The 27,844-nt window shown below is 43.5% G+C and overlaps 1 protein-coding gene across 2 annotated transcripts in view; it reads left to right on the top strand.

Moving 5' to 3' along the window:
• Positions 1 to 27,844, top strand: part of LOC124142954 (actin-like protein 6A) — a 40,840-nt gene that overhangs the window by 1,758 nt on the left and 11,238 nt on the right. For both annotated transcript variants that reach the window (XM_046511723.2, XM_046511722.2), the window contains exons 2-5: positions 462 to 538; positions 9,573 to 9,744; positions 15,801 to 15,901; positions 16,354 to 16,451. In XM_046511723.2, coding sequence (XP_046367679.1) covers positions 462 to 538; positions 9,573 to 9,744; positions 15,801 to 15,901; positions 16,354 to 16,451 — 448 coding nt within the window. The remainder of the gene's footprint in view (positions 1 to 461; positions 539 to 9,572; positions 9,745 to 15,800; positions 15,902 to 16,353; positions 16,452 to 27,844) is intronic.

Here is a 27,844-nt window from a genome sequence, read left to right as displayed (position 1 = left end):
TAGTACACATATCAAGCAATAGTACATGTGCCAAGAAATACAACACATGCCAAGATATAGTGCACATTACAAGCAATAGTACATCTGCCAAGAAATACTACACATACCAAGAAATACAACACATGCCAAGATATAGTACACATATCAAGCAATAGTACATGTGCCAAGGAATACAACACATGCCAAGATATAGTACACATTACAAGCAATAGTACATGTGCCAAGAAATACTACACATGCCAAGCAATAGTATACATTTCAAGCAATAGTACACATTACAAGCAATAGTACGCATGCCAAGCAATAGTACGCAGGCCCAGCAACAGTACACAAAATTAGTAAATTATAGTGACTGATAGACTAATAGAAATTTCTTTCGTCAAATGTGACTCATTGAAAATAGGATTGAATTATTTTGGAAGACAGTCACATTAAATAAACAGGAAGTCATTGTCTTTCAGATGAGGTGGGAGCTTTGGTGTTTGATGTCGGATCCTATTCTATACGTGCCGGCTTTGCTGGTGAAGACACACCAAAGGTAAATGTGTAATACAATCTACACTGGTGGAGGGGCAGCCTAGCTAGTGAATAAAGCATTCGCTCATTACACCGAAGGCCCACATTCCATTCCCAACATGAATACAATGTGTGAAGCCTATTTCTGGCTTCCCCCATGTAGTGTATATGCGATCAAGGTTTATAATTGTATGCATATGTATGGGTCAGGGTCTCGTTTTGGAATTGACCATGTGCGAGCCAGTATCAATGGTGGCACCCTGTATTCATTGCACTGATGACGAATAAAAGTCTTCGTTTCACTCCTTCAAGGATCATATCATTTATCAACAGAGCAAGGATCATTCAAGAACATTATATTGGCGACGAGGATATACAGATGAAAAGAAAAAAAAGTATCTAATCATTGTCATGGCTGTTTCATTACAAAGCGTACCCGTGTTTCCCGCGTTCGATGTGCATGCCGAAGGAAACAGTGGTCCGTGATGGAAGCAATGGTTGACCTGTTTTGAAAGACTTATGGTAGGTCTGAACATTGTTGAGCCAACTCAAAAGCGTGCATGGTTGTTACATCTAGCTGGCCCCACAGTTGCAGAAATATTCGACACTATTCCAAACACAGGGAATGGAAAAGAGTATGACAAGGCAGTCAAAGCACTCACTGACTATTTCATTCCTATCGTTAACACGACTTTTGAAATCTATAACTTCCATCAAGCAAAGCAAAATGTAGGTGAAAGCATTGACGCTTACTGCACTAGATTGAGAAAATATGCGCAAACCTGTGACTTTCACGATGTTGACAAAGAGATATTTTGCAGATCGTCTTGACATGTACGTCTCAGAGACTTAGAAGACGAGCATTACGAGAAGATCTTGATTTGACGAGATTGCTTACTGCAGGCAGATCTCTTGAAATTAGCAATTTTCAAGCTAGTAATGTGGAAAAATCAGAAATAAATGCAGTATCTCATTCACACTCACAGAATAATCATTCCGCACACAGACAATCTCGATCACAGTCTCGCCGAAATAGGAAGGATAAAATTCGATCCCGCTAGCAGCAAGGAGAATCTAGGTCAAGATACGGACGATCAAGAGCCAGACAATTAAGTGGGTCAAACCGAACTTGTTATTTCTGAGGAGGTTTGTATCCCCATGTTGGAAAGTGTCCTGCCAAGGATAAGAAGTGCAACTATTGTGGCATTTTAAATCACTTCGAAAAAATGTGTCACTCTAAGAATAGAGACAATGAGCAACATTCTCACACAAACAAGGAAAGAATAAACATTGTACACACAAGCTCTGACAATCAATACCATCATGACTCTGACACTGATGAAGAATATGTTTATTCCATCCAATGTAAGGATTCAGTGAGTGAGTGAGTATGGTTTTACGCCGCTTTTAGCAGTATTCCAGCAATATCACGGCGGGGGACACCAGAAATGGGCTTCACACATTGTACCCATGTCGGGAATCGAACCCGGGTCTTCGGCGTGACGAGCCAACGCTTTAACCACTAGGCTACCCGACCGCCCCGTAAGGATTCAGTCAACATGACAATGGACAATGGAAACAACAAAATTCCAGTCCGGGCACTGAACATTGCTGGAAAATTTGTCCCATGTGTGATAGACTCTGGCGCAGCTGAAAACATGCTTGACCAAGCAACATATGATGCCCTCAGACAGGAAGAGCACATAATTGGAAATCTTAGAGACCCTAAGAGACATTTTTTCGCATATGGATCACAAGACCCACTGTATGTGGTTGGAAAGACCATTCTACCTGTGCAGTATGGAAACATAAAACAGGACTGTGAATTTTATGTGGTATCAGGTCGATTTTGAGTTATCAATCTGGTAAATCTTTGGGTATCATTCATATTGCCAGAAATGTGAAATCATCTGAGGTGGAAGGCATTATTTGTGATTTTCCAGAACTGTTCAATGGAATTGGCAAAATCAGGAACAAACAGATAAAACTACATGTTGACAAATCAGTACAACCAGTCCGGCAACCACACAGGGAATCCCATTCCACATACGGAAGGACGTGGAAGAAGAACTGAAAAGATTAGAAGATCTGGACATCATGGAGCCAGTACCGAATGAGCCCACTCCATGGGTCAGTCCAATCATTGCAGTACCTAAGAAGTCATCAGGCATCCGCGTATGCGTTGACATGGGTGAGGTCAACAAGTGTATTCGACGTGAAAATCAAATTTCACCAACTATTGATGACCTCATCTCAGAATTAAATGGATCGACAGTCTTCTCCAAGCTAGACTTGAATGCAGGATTCCATCAGTTGGAGTTGAGCTCAGAAAGTCGCTATCTGGCCACATTTAGCACCCATGCAGGACTCCGACGATACAAACGCCTCTCCTTTGGGATAAATTCTGCTTCAGAGATATTCCAGAATGTCATTTCAGAAGTTATTCAAGGGATTCCCGGATGTGGAAACATCCAAGATGACATTATCGTTCATGGTGCTACTCAGCAGAAGCATGATCAAACTCTTTGTGCTGTATTCACAAGACTACGTGAACATGGCATCACCCTAAACAAGTCTAAATGTGAGTACTCAAAATCTCAGATCAAATTCTATGGACATATCTTTACAAGTAAAGGGCATGCTCCAGATCCGGAGAAAGTTAAAACAATTGTAGAGGCTAAACCTCCAAATTCGGCAAGTGAAGTGAAATCTCTACTTGGCATGTCCCAATACATGTCTCGATTCATTCCGAAATACGCCCAAATCACGGAACCTCTCCGGAAGCTTACACATCAGCAAGCCATTTGGAAATGGGATGAAAAGGAGCAGAATGCTTCTCCCAAACTCAAGTCCGCTCCTAGTAGCAGTGAAGTGATGTGCTACTTTGACCCCAGAAGGAGGTAAAGCTGTTTGTAGATGCTAGCCCATCAGGCTTAGGTGCAATTCTCACTCAGGACAATCAAGTTGTTAGCTATGCCAGCCGTGCATTATCTGATGTTGAGTCCCGTTATTCCCAAACGGAACGTTGGCAGTCATATGGGCAGCTGAACACTTTCACCTGTATACATTCGGGAAGAAGTTCCAGATAATCACAGACCACAAACCGCTTCTCAGAATCTTTAAAAGCCGAAAACCAACTTCAGCCAGAATAGAGAGGTGGCGCATCCGACTGATGCCATACAAGTATGAACTTGCCTACCAAACGGTTCGTGACAAAAACAACCCAGCAGATTACATAAGTCGTCATCCACCCCAGGTTTCATCATTAGCTAACATAGCAGAAGACTATGTAAACTACGTTACCATGAACGCAGTACCCAAGGCTCTCAAGTTCCAGGAAATTCAAGCAGCTACAAAGCTGGATCCAGTACTCCAAAAGGTGATCATTGCAGTCGAAACAGAAAACTGGTTGGATCCTGAACTTGAACCATTTGTACGATTCAAGGACGAATATGCTGTATACAAGGAACAGTCTTAAGAGACCACAGGATTGTGATCCCCCAAATTCTACAGCATCAGGCAGTTGATCTTGCGCATAAGGGACATGAAGGAATAGTAAAGACCAAGAGGCTCCTACGTGAAAAGGTTTGGTTTCCTGGTATAGATCATCTAGTTGAAGACAAGATCAAGCGCTGCATCGCATGTCAGTCAACTATTGACACTCCTGTTCACAGAGAACCACTCAAAATGACAATTCTTCCATCATCTCCATGGGAAAATGTGTCGATTGACTTCTCAGGACCTTATCCATCTGGAGAATACTTGCTAGTGGTTGTAGATGATTATAGTCGATATCCAGAAGTGGAATTTGTTCGATCAACATCAGCAAAATCTGTTTGTCCAAAGCTTGATGCCATATTCTCGCGGCAAGGAATACTTCGAATTGTGAAATCAGACAATGGTCCACCATTCAACAGTAAGGAGTTTACACAGTTCGCAAATTACCTTGGATTTCAGCATCGCAAAATCACCCCCCTATGACCAGAAGCTAACAGAGAAGCAGAACGCTTCATGCGCAATTTCAAAAAGTGTACACAAGCTTCAGGTGCAGAAGGACTCTATTGGAAGCAGGAAATTTTCAAATTCCTTCGCAGTTATAGGGCAACTCCACATTCAACCACCAATGTAAGCCCATTTGAAGCACTTACAGGAAGATCTATGAATACTCAATTACCACAGGTGAATACTCACAATCTACAACCAAAGATCAAGAATGAGATTCAAATAAGACTGGACGACATCAGCAACAAGGAGAAGATGAGACTGTACGCAAATCAACATCATCGACTTAAGGAATCCAGTTTAAGTGTTGGTGACTCAGTACTTGGACGCCAACCGAGGTAGAACAAGCTGACACCTGCATTCGATGTTCATCCGTATGTGATCACGGATTAGAACTGCAAAGCGTGTAGGTAGTGCACAAAAGATAACCCGAAACTCCTCACATTTCAAACCAATCAGTATTGAGTTAAAAGAACTGTCTAACTATGAACAAGAGGAGATGGCAAGATCTGCAGATAGTATGGATAATGGTGACGGTGACTCTCAAATTGATAATTCAAATCAGTCAGGTGAAACATCAGATGAAGTTCAAAGAGAACATATTTCGCCTACTTCCATCCTGAAACTACCAAACAGACGTTCTACCAGATCCATCACTTTGCCAGTTCGATTCCTGGACTACAAAATGATACATTATATCCGGAAACATTAGTGATGTAAAATCACAAATGTACACATGAAGTGTGATCTCTATATCAGAACTTTTAGAAAGTGTTTTTGAACATATTATGATCATCAAAGATATGTTCTATCCGGAGCATAAAGGTTGAACATAAAGGTTGACAACAGTTGATTTATAATTCCACTGGTTAGTTCATGTAAAAGTGGTCTAGTTCTTTTATTGATTAGTATGCAGATAGAATACATTTGTATATTCTTCAATTTCTTACAGAAGATTTAATGTTTGTTCAAGAAAGTATCCCTATCATCTTAATATTCAGCAAAGTAATGATTTATGTCAGTGTTAAGGAAGTTTTTTGAGGTTGTTCATCATTTAAGAAGTTTAAGTTAATATTGTGATTTATATAATCTGATAGGATTGTTTTCAAGATAATATTCTTCTAGGCAATCAGGATATCTGGCTTAACAAGTAAGTTTTTTTATATCTTTAGATTATTACTTATCAGTTGTGTGTGGCCCTACTTTTTAATGTTAAGTAAAGGAGGATTGTAGTGTATATGCAATCAAGGTTTATAATTGTATGCATATCAGGGGTCCGGAAAATTTAAAATCCCAATCGGACATTTGCATTTAGGCCACGCCCCCTTCAAATAGCGTATTTTAGTACGACTTTTCACACACATTACAAGTTTACGTATTCATAATATGATGAATTATGTCTCCCCCAGAATGGAGGGAGACATATTGTTTTTGGCACGGTTCCCGTCGGCGTTGGCGTTGGCGTTGGCGTTGGCGTTGGCGTCGGCGTTCCCACCGTTTCCGGACCATAACTCAGAAACCGTTTGATATTTTTTCGCGAACCTTTGTATACACATTAACCCAGCACTGAAGTGGTGCCTTTTGCTATTTAGAGATTTTTGACATTTTTATTTTTTCTCGTTTCCATGGAGATAACTTGAACATAGACTCTGAATGGGGGTAAGCTTGGTTTCCGGACCATAACTCAGAAACCGTTTGATATTTTTTCGCGAACCTTTGTATACACATTAACCCAGCACTGAAGTGGTGCCTTTTGCTATTTAGAGATTTTTGACATTTTTATTTTTTCTCGTTTCCATGGAGATAACTTGAACATAGACTCTGAATGGGGGTAAGCTTGTTTTCCGGACCATAACTCGGAAACCGTTTAATATTTTTTCGCGAAACTTTGTATACACATTAACCCAGCACTGAAGTGGTGCCTTTTGCTATTTAGAGATTTTTGACATTTTTATTTTTTCTCGTTTCCATGGAGATAACTTGAACATAGGCCCTGAATGGGGGTAAGCTTTGTTTCCTGACCATAACTCAGAAACCGTTTAATATTTTTTCGCGAAACTTTGTATACACATTAACCCAGCACTGAAGTGGTGCCTTTTGCTATTTAGAGATTTTTGACATTTTTATTTTTTCTCGTTTCCATGGAGATATCTTGAACATAGACTCTGAATGGGGGTAAGCTTTGTTTCCGGACCATAACTCAAAAACTGTTCAATATTATTTCATGAAGTTGTAACATATTAACCAAGTCCTGAAGTGGTGCTTCTTGCTATTTAGAAGTTTTTCACATTTTATTTTTTCTTGTTGATGGAGACAAGTTAAACTTAGACTCTGTATTGGGATGGGCTTTGTTGTTCCAGTGTCTTTTGCTTATAATGAAATTTAAGAATTTGATCTTTTCAATATTATTGAATTCAAAGCAATTCTAGAATTAAAATATTGTGAATTATTTTTGTGGGAATGAACAGATGGGGTTTAACGTGAAGTAAACAAATGAATGGGGGTTAGGGGAGTGGGGGGAGACATATGTTTTTACGAGTAAAAACACTTTCTAGTTGTGAATTGTTTCAATTTAAATTGTTTAATTCACCGGACAATTAATAACAAATAATATCATTTTAGATTTACATGGAAAACATACGTTTATTTCTGTTATAATAACGATCTGTTAACGTAGTGAACGGTCTAATTAATATTCATGAGTTATATTCATGAGTCTGCTCAAGTGTACGCGTTGTAACATTTGGATCGAGACTATTATCCCATATATGGTTATCACGTGACCTCACAGGAAATTTCTTTTTTTAAACTAAAGATTTTTTTAAAAACAAGACAGATAATTTAATCACAAATACTAAAATGTCGTTGATAGCAATAGTTATTTGAATACTTTTTTCATCTGTACTTATTTATTGACCATAAAAAAAATTGGATATCGATCGTCCGAGAAAGCAAATTGGCAGTCAATCAAGATTCAATATACGACTAGCTACTGAAAACAATAAAATCTGCAAATCCTCATTGTATGTCAACCAAGTGAAAGTCGTTAGCCACGACTTACAAAATGATCGTCCTGACTTTGAGGGTTTGGCAGATCCGCTCGACTGATCTGCATCGGTCGACTGGCTGTCGTCACACTTTCGCTTCTTGTCTGAGGTTACGTATCGTAGCATTGTGAGGATAATGAGGTACATCGATGATGCAAGGTATTAATGTACAGTTGTAAACACCTTTCACTCAAATTAACAAGATGTTCTCTGTAATTAATCCTCGATTAATCAGTGTCAACTCAGTTTATTGTCTATTACAGTGAATGACCGATTGGACTATCATGTAGGTACGATGTATTTACAGCAATCAAAAGCTTGTCAGTGTAGTTAATCTTCATTGTGTTGCAACTGCAGACAGAAACTGCTCAGTCCTAACTGTTGATCATGTCCGGTCAAAATTTAAGAATGTCCGGACAATACTTTTTAAAATGTCCTGTAAGCAATATTTTAAAACGGACATTTGAGATTCCCAATCGGACATGTCCGGCGCATATGACGGTTTCCGGACCCCTGATGCATATGTATGGGTCAGAGGTCAGGGTCTCGTTTTGGGATTGACCATGTGCGAGCCAGTATCAATGGCGGCGCCCTGTATTCATTGCACTGATGACAAATAAAAGTCTTCGTTTCACTCCTTCAAGGATCATATCATTTATCAACAGAGCAAGGATCATTCAAGAACATTATACCCCACTGTGGTATTGCTGAAATATTGCAGAAAGAGGCATAAAGCCCAACTCACTCATTCACTCCACTGGCAGATTGAGATAGGGGTTGCAGAGTGCACTTGCCCCTGTGTTTCAGACACCTTACATGGTAAACCGACTGCTTGGGTATATTGTGCACGCACACCCATTTTGAGACCTGCATCACTTTGGTCTTTCCTCCCACATTAAGCTGACACGCCGTGATATGACTGGAATACTATTAAAAGCGGCGTTACACCCACCAACTCCCTCACTTTTTCAACATATATTCTTATAATCATCCAAATGGTGCAGACCTTGTTTATGTGATCAGGGACTTACCAAGACCTGCTCAGAGGCTGATCGTCGACCCCAAGTCTGACGAAAACGTTAGTACAAATTCCCAAATTGGAATTAAATATTTCCCTAGTCGTATTATTATAGTAATAACTAATAGTATTGTATGCAGAGGTGACTGGTATTTCACTGATGACAGGACCAATAAACATGGTGAAAAGGAAGAGGGTTTAACGTTTAGTTTTACATTTTTGCTTTGAATGAAATTTAAAAAATATCCTTGAACTAAGAAAACAACTTGTTTCTGAGGCAAGGGAGTTAACAGACTATTGAATTTAAAGTCAGTTTCCACCCTTGCCGAACCTACCTGGTATTTTGAAGTTATATTTTGGCTGCACTAACGAGTCCATGCATTGTCCAATCAAAATTGTGTGACAATTTCAACATCCAGTTCATAAACAACATGGTGCCTGCTGTGCAGATTTTGGTTGCTTGCAAAATTTGCAGAACACGTGTACAGACAACTGGGTGAAGACAAATGTTTTCCAATTCTTTTCATGCTTTTTATCGAAGTGCTCAAGTGATTTGATGCACTTTGCGAGCCGGAGGTAAGACACATATTATGACAATATAGATCTGGATTATTTGTCAGATCATCTTGACTGGGTGCCATCATTTTGTTTGTCAGAAATGCGAGAGGTGTAATCTGATTGGTCAATAGATGGGACATAAAAGGGACATAACTCATAATAGCCACTGTTGACACTATGACTGAGCAGTGACATTCCAGCCTAGTTTGGCATGGGTGGAAACTGGACTTTTACAGTCAGTTAACTCCCTTGCCTCAGAAGATGAGAAAATAAGGAAAATCCCAATTTTGAACAATATTATGGTATTTTTGCAATTTGTCTGCCTGAGTCCTAGATAAATCTCTGATGATGTGGAATAAGTTATGGTGAGTTATTCACAAATATAATGTGAAATAATTTAAGTGACAGTCAATCAATTTGTGTTTGACCAGGCGGAGATCCCGAGCCATGTTGGCCTCATTGAGGAAGTGGAGGCTGTGGCTTCAATGGAGACAGAAGATTCCAAGCCCAGCATTGCTGATAAGAAACATTACATAGACACAGTCAACCTTAAGGTGGCCCGCAAGGGCATGGACATGGTCAGCTTCCTGAAAGATGGAATGAGTAAGTATCTCAGGACAATTCATGGGAAAACTGATTTGTCAGTGAGAGAAAATCTATGTTCTTAATTTAATGACTGACGTCACCCTATATTCTGTGACCTGGAAATGTGTTGTTAATTGTATTTGAACTCTCAATCACACTTTAGGAGGACATTTATTTTATGTTGCTTAAACAATAGCACTGTGCATCTATTATCCCCTTCTCTTACAAGAACAGCTAATAATCAAACAAATTAGTGATAAGCATGATAAGAGGAGAATACATACTAGATAATGGTACAAAGGCATCACATAATGAGGTGAGGTGAAATGAGGTTTAACGTTGTGTCCAAGACTTTTGTGCTTCTTTAGCAAGGTGCATGCATGTGTGTGTGGCTGCGTGTACTAGTTCGGACTAATGTCAATTTTTATAGTGCTAGCTCACTGAGATACCATGCCACAGTTTAGCATGAAAACCCCACTCAAACACAGTATACTGACTCCAAGCTGACCAGTCCTTGTTTTAGCCCCTCAGTGCCGAGCGCCAGGCAGGGGACAACCCCCTCTGCATTTGCCTATGTCATGCCAGGGATTTATCTTCATTCCCTAGCCGGGGAAAGATGGATGGCCTGTTGTAGTCACAGTGGGGAACTATTGTAGTCACCTGGCCTTCATAACTCGCATGGTCACCATGGTCAGTGTTTGTATACATCTTGGAAACCACTTGACTAGAACTCAATGACATGGAACTGAAATTTTGGCATGGATGATCCTGCAAATGGTGTCTAATGTTGGCATGAACTTTTTTTAGTCTTATTTCAAATTTTTTGTCTTATCCTGCATTTCTCCTTAATGCATATTACTGCTTGTTCTTGACAGAGAAAAGAGCTGTGTGAGGGTTTTTGCTTGAAGAAGTTGCTCCAACTATCTGAGAGGCCAGCCCATCATGCAGCTCCCACGTGACCAAAGGAAGTGACGTCATGGATCCTCACATTACTCTTGTCACTTTATGAGAGAAGACCTGTTTTTCTTTGCCTTAACATAAAACTGATTCAAACCCTCACGTGTTTGCTATCTGAGTTAATGTTTTTTGTCTTTGTGTTGTGCCTACGGTTTGTATTTTGTAATTCTATGTTTGATAAACATGGGCATAACTTTATTAAACACTTACTGGCGTTTTCTCAAAAGAAAACATAAGGCCAGGCGTCTTGTTGCTCCAAGTAGCCATCTTGAATATTTTGCGTTGTCAGCAGTAAGGGAACTGGTTTGCCTTCTATATTCTTTTGCTTGGTACTCCACGATTGGCGTATCCTGGCAGGTATTGTTTGTTTTGTTTTGTCGTAATATTTGTTTCATAAACCCACAGTGGGATAAACAAAATATAGCATACATAATCGGGCGGGGACGCATTGTGATTTTACACTGCTTCGTTGCAAATAGCATTCCCCTCCTGCTCAAAGTGCCGGCGTAATATGTCGTCGTGGGATCCCCACCCCCTGTGCCTTAATTGTACATCCAATGCCTCAAGGGTCACCGATGTAAAGACTGTTTACTGCTTTCACCCACAGCTTTCAGACAGTACCTCTGTGTGTGTAAAAAACCCAGAACACAGCAGGCCAGGAAACACCGGCACACGATGTCAGACTACACTGAGGTTTCACCTTCTAGATCGGCCATCTCGGATGACCATCCCCCGACCTCAATTGCTACCTTGATGTTGGACCCCACGGTTGTAGTCTCTACCCAGAGCACTTTGACAACCACAACAGCGTCTATCTTTACGGCGGTGACCCCCGTGTTGCCCGGCGTGGCCCTCGCGTACCAGACGGCGCCTTTACTATCCTTTGGACAGACGCTCGGTCTCCCACAGGCGCCCCTGCCTATGGCACTGACACCCATGATGTCCTCCAGTATATTCAGTACTTACAGGCCAGACAGCCGTCGACGCCAGCGCCTTTACAGACGCCTCCCATAGCCCCTCTGCAGACGCCTTCTCAAGCGTCCTTTCAGATGGCACCTATCTGCACAGCGCCCTTACAGACACCCGCGCCTTTGCCTCCGCTGCACCGGCCAACCTCACAGGTGCCTTCTATTTCAAGTCAGGGTCTTAGATCTAGGAGCCGCTCCCCGATTAGCAGAAGCTCCAGGGGTTATCGATCCGACTCCTCGGAGGGCGCCTTCATCCCTTGCTATGATGACACCCCTATGGACGGCGAATCCCACCTGGGTTTTGACCAAGTCGCAGACTGGCTGGCAGACAGATTGGAGGCTATCGCTCCCTCGCCTGGCCTAGAGGTCAATAGCAAGATGGCCATCAGTGCGGACCCCACCTCGATCCCTCCTGACCCACTGATCAGAGACATGATCTCAGCTCTGGATAAGGAGCTGTCACTGACTCCGTCCTTCAGGGCCCCACGTTATAGACGAGATGACTTCCCAGTCCACTCTCTTCAAGTTGCGGACCATGCTCACTCCTTAGATGAGGACATGCACCGCATGACGGGATCGAATCGCTCCACCTCAGTCCGAGTCTCCGACAGCAAACTCGCCTACGTGGAGACCGAGATTCGCCATACGCTCAAACCTCTCTCACTGATGGCGTCGTCCTCCAGGGCTATACTGCAGGACTTGTCGGAGGACAACCCCCATAGGATTGACCATCTAACTACCGTGGTATCCTACCTCCAACATCAATTTGAACAGATGCGCTCCCACATGTGCGACGCTCTGATCGAACTCACTACCACTAGACGCCTGGGGTACCTTGCCTTGTCGAGTTGGGACCCAGAGTTCAAGAGAGACCTTTTGCGTCAACCTTGGTCCGGCTCTGACCTTTTTAATGGACAGATATCTAAGAAACACTCCTGGGTCTCAGCCTTCGCCCATGATGAGACGGCTCTCAAGGCCCTGGCCTGGGTGTCACGGCCAGTCTTTGCTAATGAGTCCCAGTCGGGCTCCTACCAGCTACGAAGCAACACCTTCCGGACTCGGGGGCGGGGCTCCACCTCAACCTCTCAAGGCAGAGGCAAGGGGAAAGGAAAGTCCTCAGGCACATACCAGTCCTGTCGCTGCTACCCCAAGGGGGTAAGGCTGACCGCAGGGACCTCCAGTGAACCGCTGGACAGGCACGACTGGGACCTCCCACCCCCAGCCGTCAAAGTTGTCGACACCTCAGTAGGTGGGAGATTGACTCACTTCTGGCAGAACTGGGAGATCCTGGGGGACCCATACGTCGCCAACATCATCAGACACGGGTACAAACTAACGCTTATAGACGACCCACCACTGACGTCGTCACCCATAGTGGACAAATACCAGAACCATAAATTGATACAAGTTTTAGCATGTAGTGAAGCCGGATGGTGTTATCAATATTTTTGGTTGCATTTTGGAAGCCCCGAGTAAAAACGCAACATAAAAGAGGAATCGCCAAAAGGCACCATTTCAATGAATATGTGGGTATCATGCACCCATTTCTCGCAAAATCGAAAATGCATGAACTGTCACGAACTGTAGTCGGTATAAAACTGTGGCAGAATTTGGCGGCGTCAAGTGATAGTTTCGCTGACAGAAACGTTGTGGAAAGGGATCCATTGGGTGGACCTAGTGTCATGATATGGGCTGGGATTGTACTTAACGCGAGACTTGGACCCATGTGCTTTCTGAATGTTGGTCAAGGTCAGGGAGGCGGCGTCACTGCTTAGCCGTTTATCGACCAAGTGATCAGCCCCAACGTTGTTCCATTTTTTGCACAACATCAACAACACATTTTCCAGCAGGACAACGCTCTTCCCCATGTTGCCAGAGCTACCACGGCCTTTCTGCAACAACACAACATCCGTGGCCAGCCCTCAGCCCTGATCTGAACCCCATCGAACACTTGTGGGATGAGGTTCAAAGGCGTCTGCACAATGTGCACCCAGTCCCTACAACTGCCGATGAACTATGCACAGCTGCTCTGGATGTGTGCATGAGGATCCCTAGGGCCTTCACAAATTGTCTGATCCACTCAATGTACAGAACCTCGATCTGACTTTGGTCGCGCCCTGGTGGCCAGCGAGGGCTTGGTTTGTCGACCTCAGAGAGCTGTCCTACGTCAACCCCCTGCCACTCCCAGATTGGCCAAATCTGCTGATCCACCCTCACAGCAGACAGCCACACCCAGGACCAGACAGGTTACGTCTGGTCCATTTACAGAGAGCATTGAACGCCGAGGGCTACTAGGACAGACCGGCTAGGGCCATCACGATGGCACATCGCCCAACCACCAGGAGCTTCTATGATGACAAGTGGCAATCCTTTGAGAGCTTTTGCAGCAGTAAGCACCAAGACCCCACATCTGCATCGCCTCAATTCTTGGCAGAGTTCATGCTCCATCTGCGACACAAGCGTAAGCTCAAGGACAGTACCATCATGACCTACCTTGTGGCGCTCAACTCCGTCCTGGCAGTTACCAAAAGATCGACGCATGACGAAAATCCTGGAACTCCAGGCACTGCTCCCCTCATTCAGACTGGAAGACCAAAAGGCGAAGTTCCGTCCCCCGGCCTGGGACTTGAACGTCATTCTCATCTCGCTGAGAGACGCGCTTTCGAGACACTCGAAACCTAGTCATTCTACAATCTGACGAAAAAGACGGTCTTCCTACTGGCGCTCGCTACAGCAGCCCGTGTCAGTGAGCTACATGCCCTAGACGTCACACGGGGCCGTTCTGAGCAGGAGCCGTGCATCTGGGCTTGTGCTGGGACTTCATTGCAAAGAATCAGCTCCCAGGCCAGCCCGATAGATCATTCCTCACCCCCCCGTCATCGATTGTGGCGCGGATGACTAACTAGACTTCCGTTTATGTCCGGTTAGAGCACTTGGTTGCTACATCCGGCGATCCAAGGAACGCTGTAGACAACGACAACGCCTCTTCATATTGGTATCTGCGACCTCGTGAGCGGAAGTCAGCCGCAACACGATCGCCTTCTGGCTACGAGGCAGCGGGATTGGACCCCCCACGCTCCAACAACCTGCATGAGATCCGGGCGGTCGCCTCCACCATGGCACTACACAGCAACTGCTCTCTACGCGCCATCATGGAGGGATGTTTCTGGTGATCAAACACGGTCTTCGCCAGTCACTACCTGCAAGACGTTGCATTGGAGGATGTGCAAGGCACGCACAGCTTTGGTCCGTTAGTAGTGGCCCAGCAGGTCACCACTACTACATGTCATTAACTACGCCTCCAAGTCCAGAGACGGCCTTTCGACCTCCCCTGGCGTAAGCCCTGGACTAGAAGGTTCATGCCTCATTTGCATCTGGCTCGGTGCTCCAGTCTGGACCTAATCGAGCGTTATTGTCAGGCTGCGCAGTACCAGGACACAATGCACACCTGACTCTTCCCTTCCATGTAATGGTCATCCAGGCCCACCATACAGCCGAAGACGGGCTGAAGGAGACGGAGTTTCCTATACATGGAGTGGTCACCTGATGCCGACCACACAGCCGAGGACGGGTTGAGGGAATTGGAGCTTCCCACACATGGAGTGGTCACCTGATGCCGACCACACAGCCAAGGATTGGCTAGGGAACAGAGTCTGGAAATAACAGCTGAAAATCCACATCTGAAGGTATGCCCACCTCCGGTTCCGTCCGATAAAGATGCATTAAGGAGTAATGCCGGATAAGTAAAAAATCTAGTAAAATCCTAGATATTTTTTATATTTGTATACTTATCCTGTATTACTGCGTCTAAAGGGACCCACCCATCGCAGATCTACCTCCCCACGATGCCTTCCGATGTTTCGGACTACAGAGTAATGTAAGGATATGTGACGTCACTTATTGTCACGTGGGAGCTGCGTGATGGGTTGGCCTCTCAGCTAGTTGGAGCAACTTCTTCAAGCAAAGACCCTCACACAGCTCTTTTCTCTGTCAAGAACAAGCAGTAATATGCATTAAGGAGTAATGCAGGATAAGTATACAAATATAAAATGTAAAAATATCTAGGATTTTACTAGTATTGAACTATTGTCATGATAATTCTTTGTTTTCCAGAGCCTTGTGATTTGATGTTTTCATATTTGTTTTCAGTTGATAATTGGGACGTTTTTGAAAAAGTTGTTGACTACGCCTATACAAAACACATAAAGACCGAGTCCCACTACCATCCAGTGATGATGTCTGAGCCAGCGGTAAGCAGTTGACATAATAACCATAGTCCCATCAGTGCCAGAAGCTGGTGTCAGGAATCACACCTGTAACTGCACAGGTGTGAAGAAGTTAATATCTGCATCTTATTTTCAGACAAGTGATCATGTATGTTCACTGAAACTTAAGTCATTGCAATGACTCTTTTGGTGACCATTTATCATTGGTTTTCTCTGTTTTCCCTTGTGATACAAGTACAGACTCAAGTTTCTGTCCTTTGTGATCTTCAGGTCTCAGTTAATCAGGCTGATTCCTCCCAAGATGACAAGCTATGAAAACATGTTATGGTATTTTGACAAGGTTATGAAAGCAGTACTGTAACTCTATTTACAAGGCATGAAGACAAGTGGTATTTAAGATTATATAACCTGGTTTATAATGCTTTTTGTCATTTTGCATGTTTCGGTTAATGACTGATTGTAGTATTTCATTTCAGTGGAACAGCAAGGCAAAGCGAGAAAAATTGACAGAATTGATGTTTGAGAAGTACAACCTCCCTGCGTTTTTCCTGTGTAAAAATTCAGTCTTATCAGCGTATCCTTTCCGTGCCACCCTCGTATTATAGAGTTTCAGCCGCTTTGGTTATATCATTTACACCCCTGCTGTATCTGTTGTCTGTCTCACTATGTCATCTTGGTTACAGGAGAATAACTTTATATGATCTGGTTTCTGAGGATGGATTTGGACCAACTGTGAAATTACACAGCCTATCATTTAAGCAGCTTTTGTCAGTATTAGAAGGCTGAGGTTGAGATGACAGTAATTTCTATTGGTTTGGGACTGATTTCGGATTGAGATTGCATTTAATTAGATCCGGCAGTGGACACATGACAGTGACTATTCAAAACATCTTAAACTTTTCCAAATGATAATTATGAAAACTATTAATGACTTTTGAACAAATTAAGTACAAGGCCAATTCTACCATGAGTTTGGAAATTACTTGATTTTGATTGGTCACATCAGATGTATCAAATCGCTATAACCAAAGCCTATTTGATGGCAGCATCATAGTGGAAGCTAATATATTTTTAGATGTACTTCTCTGTCAGTGATTGTCGGTAGGGCATTTTAAGGTTATTAAATGTACAGTAATGGTTACAAAATGCAGAGTTGTGGTTCGTACCATGTTCAGAGATAGATGTTGGGCAGTAAACAGAGAGTGTGTATTTCAAGATTTCAGGACAGCAATGAGCTAGAAATTGATATAAGATAATACTTTGGTGCCTGTGAGAGAATTCTTTTTACATCAGAGCATCACTCATGTTACACAAAACATAATGCATAGAAGGGATTAAACAAATACAAATTTGCATTTAAAACATAGACGTAACCAACATGAAAAGTGCTGTAGGTGTTTGGATGAAGGCCTAAAGATGCATGGGTTTAACATTCGTTTTAAAGTGATAGGCTAACATGAATAATAGTGTGGCACCTTTCTACAACCAGCTGTCACATCATATCCTTTGCGACTCAGTAAGCGATGTGACATCTTAATGACATGCAGTGTAGAACTAAACCCTGCAAGGCTTGCTTCGTTTTCTCAAGGATCACCAACTTTATGTTAGCTTACGAAATAGCTATGCTGCACATTTCACTGCCTGAAATATACATGAATAAACTTTGAACAAATACAGCTCCATACCTTGTTGATAGAAATGTATCAGTGTTCCCTTATTCAGATTGGAAACCCATGCAAAACATTGAAATCAACCCATGCCACTTCACTCAATATCTTAACATCGCCATAAAGTTTGCATTTAATTTTGTTATGGTAGAATGGAGATAAACATACTGTACGTGTTTCCAATGTAGAACTAAGTAGCCTGTAGATTTAACTGCACAAAACTGAATTTGTCAGCCATGTCAAGTAGTTCTACCTTCATTTCGATTGGTCACTATTATCAATGTCAGCCATGTCAAGTAGTTCCACCTTCAGCCCGATAGGTCACTATTATCAATGTCAGCCATGTCAAGTAGTTCCACCTTCACCCCAATGGGTCACTATTATCAATGTCAGCCATGTCAAGTAGTTCCACCTTCAGCCCGATAGGTCACTATTATCAATGTCAGCCATGTCAAGTAGTTCCACCTTCACCCCAATGGGTCACTATTATCAATGTCAGCCATGTCAAGTAGTTCCACCTTCAGCCCGATAGGTCACTATTATCAATGTCAGCCATGTCAAGTAGTTCCACCTTCAGCCCGATAGGTCACTATTATCAATGTCAGCCATGTCAAGTAGTTCCACCTTCAGCCCGATAGGTCACTATTATCAATGTCAGCCATGTCAAGTAGTTCCACCTTCAGCCCGATAGGTCACTATTATCAAGGTCAGCCATGTCAAGTAGTTCCACCTTCAGCCCGATAGGTCACTATTATCAATGTCAGCCATGTCAAGTAGTTCCACCTTCACCCCGATAGGTCACTATTATCAATGTCAGCCATGTCAGGTAGTTCCACCTTCAGCCCGATAGGTCACTATTATCAATGTCAGCCATGTCAAGTAGTTCCACCTTCAGCCCGATAGGTCACTATTATCAATGTCAGCCATGTCAAATAGTTCCGCCTTCACCCCGATAGGTCACTATTATCAATGTCAGCCATGTCAAGTAGTTCCACCTTCAGCCTGATAGGTCACTATTATCAATGTCAGCCATGTCAAGTAGTTCCACCTTCAGCCCGATAGGTCACTATTATCAATGTCAGCCATGTCAAGTAGTTCCACCTTCAGCCCGATAGGTCACTATTATCAATGTCAGCCCTGACAAGTAGTTCCACCTTCAGCCCAATAGGTCACTATTATCAATGTCAGCCATGTCAAGTAGTTCCACTTTCAGTCCAATAGGTCACTATTATCAATGTCAGCCATGTCAAGTAGTTCCACTTTCAGCCCAATAGGTCACTATTATCAATGTCAGCCATGTCAAGTAGTTCCGCCTTCACCCCGATAGGTCACTATTATCAATGTCAGCCATGTCAAGTAGTTCCACCTTCAGCCCGATAGGTCACTATTATCAATGTCAGCCATGTCAAGTAGTTCCACCTTCACCCCGATAGGTCACTATTATCAATGTCAGCCATGTCAAGTAGTTCCACCTTCAGCCCGATAGGTCACTATTATCAATGTCAGCCATGTCAAGTAGTTCCACCTTCAGCCCGATAGGTCACTATTATCACTGTCAGCCATGTCAAGTAGTTCCACCTTCACCCCGATAGGTCACTATTATCAATGTCAGCCATGTCAAGTAGTTCCACCTTCAGCCCGATAGGTCACTATTATCAATGTCAGCCATGTCAAGTAGTTCCACCTTCACCCCGATAGGTCACTATTATCAATGTCAGCCATGTCAAGTAGTTCCACCTTCACCCCGATAGGTCACTATTATCAATGTCAGCCATGTCAAGTAGTTCCACCTTCAGCCCGATAGGTCACTATTATCAATGTCAGCCATGTCAAGTAGTTCCACCTTCACCCCGATAGGTCACTATTATCAATGTCAGCCATGTCAAGTAGTTCCACCTTCACCCCGATAGGTCACTATTATCAATGTCAGCCATGTCAAGTAGTTCCACCTTCAGCCCGATAGGTCACTATTATCAATGTCAGCCATGTCAAGTAGTTCCACCTTCAGCCCGATAGGTCACTATTATCAATGTCAGCCATGTCAAGTAGCTCCACCTTCAGCCCAATAGGTCACTATTATCAATGTCAGCCATGTCAAGTAGTTCCACCTTCAGCCTGATAGGTCACTATTATCAATGTCAGCCATGTCAAGTAGTTCCACCTTCAGCCCGATAGGTCACTATTATCAATGTCAGCCATGTCAAGTAGTTCCACCTTCACCCCGATAGGTCACTATTATCAATGTCAGCCATGTCAAGTAGTTCCACCTTCAGCCGGATAGGTCACTATTATCAATGTCAGCCATGTCAAGTAGTTCCACCTTCAGCCCGATAGGTCACTATTATCAATGTCAGCCATGTCAAGTAGTTCCACCTTCAGCCCGATAGGTCACTATTATCAATGTCAGCCCTGTCAAGTAGTTCCACCTTCAGCCCGATAGGTCACTATTATCAATGTCAGCCATGTCAAGTAGTTCCACCTTCAGCCCGATAGGTCACTATTATCAATGTCAGCCATGTCAAGTAGTTCCACCTTCAGCCCGATAGGTCACTATTATCAATGTCAGCCATGTCAAATAGTTCCGCCTTCACCCCGATAGGTCACTATTATCAATGTCAGCCATGTCAAGTAGTTCCACCTTCACCCCGATAGGTCACTATTATCAATGTCAGCCATGTCAAGTAGTTCCACCTTCACCCCGATAGGTCACTATTATCACTGTCAGCCATGTCAAGTAGTTCCACCTTCAGCCCGATAGGTCACTATTATCAATGTCAGCCATGTCAAGTAGTTCCACCTTCACCCCGATAGGTCACTATTATCAATGTCAGCCATGTCAAGTAGTTCCACCTTCAGTCCGATAGGTCACTATTATCAATGTCAGCCATGTCAAGTAGTTCCACCTACAGTCCGATAGGTCACTATTATCAATGTCAGCCATGTCAAGTAGTTCCACCTTCACCCCGATAGGTCACTATTATCAATGTCAGCCATGTCAAGTAGTTCCACCTTCAGCCTGATAGGTCACTATTATCAATGTCAGCCATGTCAAGTAGTTCCACCTTCAGCCCGATAGGTCACTATTATCAATGTCAGCCATGTCAAGTAGTTCCACCTTCAGCCCGATAGGTCACTATTATCAATGTCAGCCATGTCAAGTAGTTCCACCTTCACCCCGATAGGTCACTATTATCAATGTCAGCCATGTAAAGTAGTTCCACCTTCACCTCAATAAGTCACTATTATCAATGTCAGCCATGTCAAGTAGTTCCACCTTCAGTCCGATAGGTCACTATTATCAATGTCAGCCATGTCAAGTAGTTCCACCTTCACCTTGATAGGTCACTATTATCAATGTCAGCCATGTCAAGTAGTTCCACCTTCAGCCGGATAGGTCACTATTATCAATGTCAGCCATGTCAAGTAGTTCCACCTTCAGCCCGATAGGTCACTATTATCAATGTCAGCCATGTCAGGTAGTTCCACCTTCACCCCGATAGGTCACTATTATCAATGTTAGCCATGTCAAGTAGTTCCACCTTCACCCCGATAGGTCACTATTATCAATGTCAGCCATGTCAAGTAGTTCCACCTTCACCCCGATAGGTCACTATTATCAATGTCAGCCATGTCAAGTAGTTCCACCTTCAGCCCGATAGGTCACTATTATCAATGTCAGCCATGTCAGGTAGTTCCACCTTCACCCCGATAGGTCACTATTATCAATGTTAGCCATGTCAAGTAGTTCCACCTTCACCCCGATAGGTCACTATTATCAATGTCAGCCATGTCAAGTAGTTCCACCTTCACCCCGATAGGTCACTATTATCAATGTCAGCCATGTCAAGTAGTTCCACCTTCAGTCCGATAGGTCACTATTATCACTGTCAGCCCTGTCAAGTAGTTCCACCTTCACCCCGATAGGTCACTATTATCAATGTTAGCCATGTCAAGTAGTTCCACCTTCAGCCGGATAGGTCACTATTATCAATGTCAGCCATGTCAAGTAGTTCCACCTACAGTCCGATAGGTCACTATTATCAATGTCAGCCATGTCAAATAGTTCCACCTACAGTCCGATAGGTCACTATTATCAATGTCAGCCATGTCAAGTAGTTCCACCTTCAGCCTGATAGGTCACTATTATCAATGTCAGCCATGTCAAGTAGTTCCACCTTCAGCCCGATAGGTCACTATTATCAATGTCAGCCATGTCAAGTAGTTCCACCTTCAGCCCGATAGGTCACTATTATCAATGTCAGCCATGTCAAGTAGTTCCACCTTCAGCCCAATAGGTCACTATTATCAATGTCAGCCATGTCAAGTAGTTCCACCTTCAGCCCGATAGGTCACTATTATCAATGTCAGCCATGTCAAGTAGTTCCACCTTCAGCCCGATAGGTCACTATTATCAATGTCAGCCATGTCAAATAGTTCCACCTTCAGCCTGATAGGTCACTATTATCAATGTCAGCCATGTCAAGTAGTTCCACCTTCACCCCAATAGGTCACTATTATCAATGTCAGCCATGTCAAGTAGTTCCACCTTCACCCCGATAGGTCACTATTATCAATGTCAGCCATGTCAAGTAGTTCCACCTTCACCCCGATAGGTCACTATTATCACTGTCAGCCATGTCAAGTAGTTCCACCTTCACCCCGATAGGTCACTATTATCAATGTCAGCCATGTCAAGTAGTTCCACCTTCACCCCGATAGGTCACTATTATCAATGTTAGCCATGTCAAGTAGTTCCACCTTCAGCCTGATAGGTCACTATTATCAATGTTAGCCATGTCAAGTAGTTCCACCTTCAGCCCGATAGGTCACTATTATCAATGTCAGCCATGTCAAGTAGTTCCACCTTCAGCCCGATAGGTCACTATCATCAATGTCAGCCATGTCAAGTAGTTCCACCTTCACCCCGATAGGTCACTATTATCAATGTTAGCCATGTCAAGTAGTTCCACCTTCAGCCGGATAGGTCACTATTATCAATGTCAGCCATGTCAAGTAGTTCCACCTTCAGCCCGATAGGTCACTATTATCAATGTCAGCCATGTCAAGTAGTTCCACCTTCAGCCCGATAGGTCACTATTATCAATGTCAGCCCTGTCAAGTAGTTCCACCTTCAGCCCGATAGGTCACTATTATCAATGTCAGCCATGTCAAGTAGTTCCACCTTTAGCCCAATAGGTCACTATTATCAATGTCAGCCCTGTCAAGTAGTTCCACCTTCACCCCGATAGGTCACTATTATCAATGTCAGCCATGTCAAGTAGTTCCACCTTCAGTCCGATAGGTCACTATTATCAATGTCAGCCATGTCAAGTAGTTCCACCTACAGTCCGATAGGTCACTATTATCAATGTCAGCCATGTCAAGTAGTTCCACCTTCACCCCGATAGGTCACTATTATCAATGTCAGCCATGTCAAGTAGTTCCACCTTCAGCCTGATAGGTCACTATTATCAATGTCAGCCATGTCAAGTAGTTCCACCTTCAGCCCGATAGGTCACTATTATCAATGTCAGCCCTGTCAAGTAGTTCCACCTTCAGCCCGATAGGTCACTATTATCAATGTCAGCCATGTCAAGTAGTTCCACCTTCAGCCGGATAGGTCACTATTATCAATGTCAGCCATGTCAAGTAGTTCCACCTTCAGCCCGATAGGTCACTATTATCAATGTCAGCCATGTCAGGTAGTTCCACCTTCACCCCGATAGGTCACTATTATCAATGTTAGCCATGTCAAGTAGTTCCACCTTCACCCCGATAGGTCACTATTATCAATGTCAGCCATGTCAAGTAGTTCCACCTTCACCCCGATAGGTCACTATTATCAATGTCAGCCATGTCAAGTAGTTCCACCTTCAGCCGGATAGGTCACTATTATCAATGTTAGCCATGTCAAGTAGTTCCACCTTCAGCCGGATAGGTCACTATTATCAATGTCAGCCATGTCAAGTAGTTCCACCTTCAGCCCGATAGGTCACTATCATCAATGTCAGCCATGTCAAGTAGTTCCACCTTCACCCCGATAGGTCACTATTATCAATGTTAGCCATGTCAAGTAGTTCCACCTTCAGCCGGATAGGTCACTATTATCAATGTCAGCCATGTCAAGTAGTTCCACCTTCAGCCCGATAGGTCACTATTATCAATGTCAGCCATGTCAAGTAGTTCCACCTTCAGCCCGATAGGGCACTATTATCAATGTCAGCCCTGTCAAGTAGTTCCACCTTCAGCCCGATAGGTCACTATTATCAATGTCAGCCATGTCAAGTAGTTCCACCTTTAGCCCAATAGGTCACTATTATCAATGTCAGCCCTGTCAAGTAGTTCCACCTTCACCCCGATAGGTCACTATTATCAATGTCAGCCATGTCAAGTAGTTCCACCTTCAGTCCGATAGGTCACTATTATCAATGTCAGCCATGTCAAGTAGTTCCACCTACAGTCCGATAGGTCACTATTATCAATGTCAGCCATGTCAAGTAGTTCCACCTTCACCCCGATAGGTCACTATTATCAATGTCAGCCATGTCAAGTAGTTCCACCTTCAGCCTGATAGGTCACTATTATCAATGTCAGCCATGTCAAGTAGTTCCACCTTCAGCCCGATAGGTCACTATTATCAATGTCAGCCCTGTCAAGTAGTTCCACCTTCAGCCCGATAGGTCACTATTATCAATGTCAGCCATGTCAAGTAGTTCCACCTTCAGCCGGATAGGTCACTATTATCAATGTCAGCCATGTCAAGTAGTTCCACCTTCAGCCCGATAGGTCACTATTATCAATGTCAGCCATGTCAGGTAGTTCCACCTTCACCCCGATAGGTCACTATTATCAATGTTAGCCATGTCAAGTAGTTCCATCTTCACCCCGATAGGTCACTATTATCAATGTCAGCCATGTCAAGTAGTTCCACCTTCACCCCGATAGGTCACTATTATCAATGTCAGCCATGTCAAGTAGTTCCACCTTCAGTCCGATAGGTCACTATTATCACTGTCAGCCCTGTCAAGTAGTTCCACCTTCACCCCGATAGGTCACTATTATCAATGTTAGCCATGTCAAGTAGTTCCACCTTCAGCCGGATAGGTCACTATTATCAATGTCAGCCATGTCAAGTAGTTCCACCTACAGTCCGATAGGTCACTATTATCAATGTCAGCCATGTTAAATAGTTCCACCTACAGTCCGATAGGTCACTATTATCAATGTCAGCCATGTCAAGTAGTTCCACCTTCAGCCTGATAGGTCACTATTATCAATGTCAGCCATGTCAAGTAGTTCCACCTTCAGCCGGATAGGTCACTATTATCAATGTCAGCCATGTCAAGTAGTTCCACCTTCAGCCCGATAGGTCACTATTATCAATGTCAGCCATGTCAAGTAGTTCCACCTTCAGCCCGATAGGTCACTATTATCAATGTCAGCCATGTCAAGTAGTTCCACCTTCAGCCCGATAGGTCACTATTATCAATGTCAGCCATGTCAAGTAGTTCCACCTTCAGCCCGATAGGTCACTATTATCAATGTCAGCCATGTCAAGTAGTTCCACCTTCAGCCCAATAGGTCACTATTATCAATGTCAGCCATGTCAAGTAGTTCCACCTTCACCCCGATAGGTCACTATTATCAATGTCAGCCATGTCAAGTAGTTCCACCTTCAGCCCGATAGGTCACTATTATCAATGTCAGCCATGTCAAATAGTTCCACCTTCAGCCTGATAGGTCACTATTATCAATGTCAGCCATGTCAAGTAGTTCCACCTTCACCCCAATGGGTCACTATTATCAATGTCAGCCATGTCAAGTAGTTCCACCTTCAGCCTGATAGGTCACTATTATCAATGTCAGCCATGTCAGGTAGTTCCACCTTCAGCCCGATAGGTCACTATTATCAATGTCAGCCATGTCAAGTAGTTCCACCTTCAGCCCGATAGGTCACTATTATCAATGTCAGCCATGTCAAGTAGTTCCACCTTCAGCCCGATAGGTCACTATTATCAATGTCAGCCATGTCAAGTAGTTCCACCTTCAGCCCGATAGGTCACTATTATCAATGTCAGCCATGTCAAATAGTTCCACCTTCAGCCTGATAGGTCACTATTATCAATGTCAGCCATGTCAAGTAGTTCCACCTTCACCCCAATGGGTCACTATTATCAATGTCAGCCATGTCAAGTAGTTCCACCTTCAGCCCGATAGGTCACTATTATCAATGTCAGCCATGTCAAATAGTTCCACCTTCAGCCTGATAGGTCACTATTATCAATGTCAGCCATGTCAAGTAGTTCCACCTTCACCCCAATGGGTCACTATTATCAATGTCAGCCATGTCAAGTAGTTCCACCTTCACCCCGATAGGTCACTATTATCAATGTCAGCCATGTCAAGTAGTTCCACCTTCAGCCCGATAGGTCACTATTATCAATGTCAGCCATGTCAAGTAGTTCCACCTTCAGCCTGATAGGTCACTATTATCAATGTCAGCCATGTCAAGTAGTTCCACCTTCACCCCGATAGGTCACTATTATCAATGTCAGCCATGTCAAGTAGTTCCACCTTCAGCCCGATAGGTCACTATTATCAATGTCAGCCATGTCAAATAGTTCCACCTTCAGCCTGATAGGTCACTATTATCAATGTCAGCCATGTCAAGTAGTTCCACCTTCACCCCAATAGGTCACTATTATCAATGTCAGCCATGTCAAGTAGTTCCACCTTCACCCCGATAGGTCACTATTATCAATGTCAGCCATGTCAAGTAGTTCCACCTTCACCCCGATAGGTCACTATTATCAATGTTAGCCATGTCAAGTAGTTCCACCTTCAGCCTGATAGGTCACTATTATCAATGTTAGCCATGTCAAGTAGTTCCACCTTCAGCCGGATAGGTCACTATTATCAATGTCAGCCCTGTCAAGTAGTTCCACCTTCAGCCCGATAGGTCACTATTATCAATGTCAGCCATGTCAAGTAGTTCCACCTTCACCCCGATAGGTCACTATTATCAATGTCAGCCATGTCAAATAGTTCCACCTTCAGCCTGATAGGTCACTATTATCAATGTCAGCCATGTCAAGTAGTTCCACCTTCACCCCAATGGGTCACTATTATCAATGTCAGCCATGTCAAGTAGTTCCACCTTCAGCCTGATAGGTCACTATTATCAATGTCAGCCATGTCAGGTAGTTCCACCTTCAGCCCGATAGGTCACTATTATCAATGTCAGCCATGTCAAGTAGTTCCACCTTCAGCCCGATAGGTCACTATTATCAATGTCAGCCATGTCAAGTAGTTCCACCTTCAGCCCGATAGGTCACTATTATCAATGTCAGCCATGTCAAGTAGTTCCACCTTCAGCCCGATAGGTCACTATTATCAATGTCAGCCATGTCAAATAGTTCCACCTTCAGCCTGATAGGTCACTATTATCAATGTCAGCCATGTCAAGTAGTTCCACCTTCACCCCAATGGGTCACTATTATCAATGTCAGCCATGTCAAGTAGTTCCACCTTCAGCCCGATAGGTCACTATTATCAATGTCAGCCATGTCAAATAGTTCCACCTTCAGCCTGATAGGTCACTATTATCAATGTCAGCCATGTCAAGTAGTTCCACCTTCACCCCAATGGGTCACTATTATCAATGTCAGCCATGTCAAGTAGTTCCACCTTCACCCCGATAGGTCACTATTATCAATGTCAGCCATGTCAAGTAGTTCCACCTTCAGCCCGATAGGTCACTATTATCAATGTCAGCCATGTCAAGTAGTTCCACCTTCAGCCTGATAGGTCACTATTATCAATGTCAGCCATGTCAAGTAGTTCCACCTTCACCCCGATAGGTCACTATTATCAATGTCAGCCATGTCAAGTAGTTCCACCTTCAGCCCGATAGGTCACTATTATCAATGTCAGCCATGTCAAATAGTTCCACCTTCAGCCTGATAGGTCACTATTATCAATGTCAGCCATGTCAAGTAGTTCCACCTTCACCCCAATAGGTCACTATTATCAATGTCAGCCATGTCAAGTAGTTCCACCTTCACCCCGATAGGTCACTATTATCAATGTCAGCCATGTCAAGTAGTTCCACCTTCACCCCGATAGGTCACTATTATCAATGTTAGCCATGTCAAGTAGTTCCACCTTCAGCCTGATAGGTCACTATTATCAATGTTAGCCATGTCAAGTAGTTCCACCTTCAGCCGGATAGGTCACTATTATCAATGTCAGCCCTGTCAAGTAGTTCCACCTTCAGCCCGATAGGTCACTATTATCAATG

This window comes from Haliotis rufescens, unplaced genomic scaffold (genome assembly GCF_023055435.1).
Source record: "Haliotis rufescens isolate VD_foot unplaced genomic scaffold, xgHalRufe1.0.p SCAF_6, whole genome shotgun sequence".
Lineage (NCBI taxonomy): Eukaryota > Metazoa > Mollusca > Gastropoda > Lepetellida > Haliotidae > Haliotis > Haliotis rufescens.
This window is presented reverse-complemented; position numbering and strand designations above follow the sequence as displayed.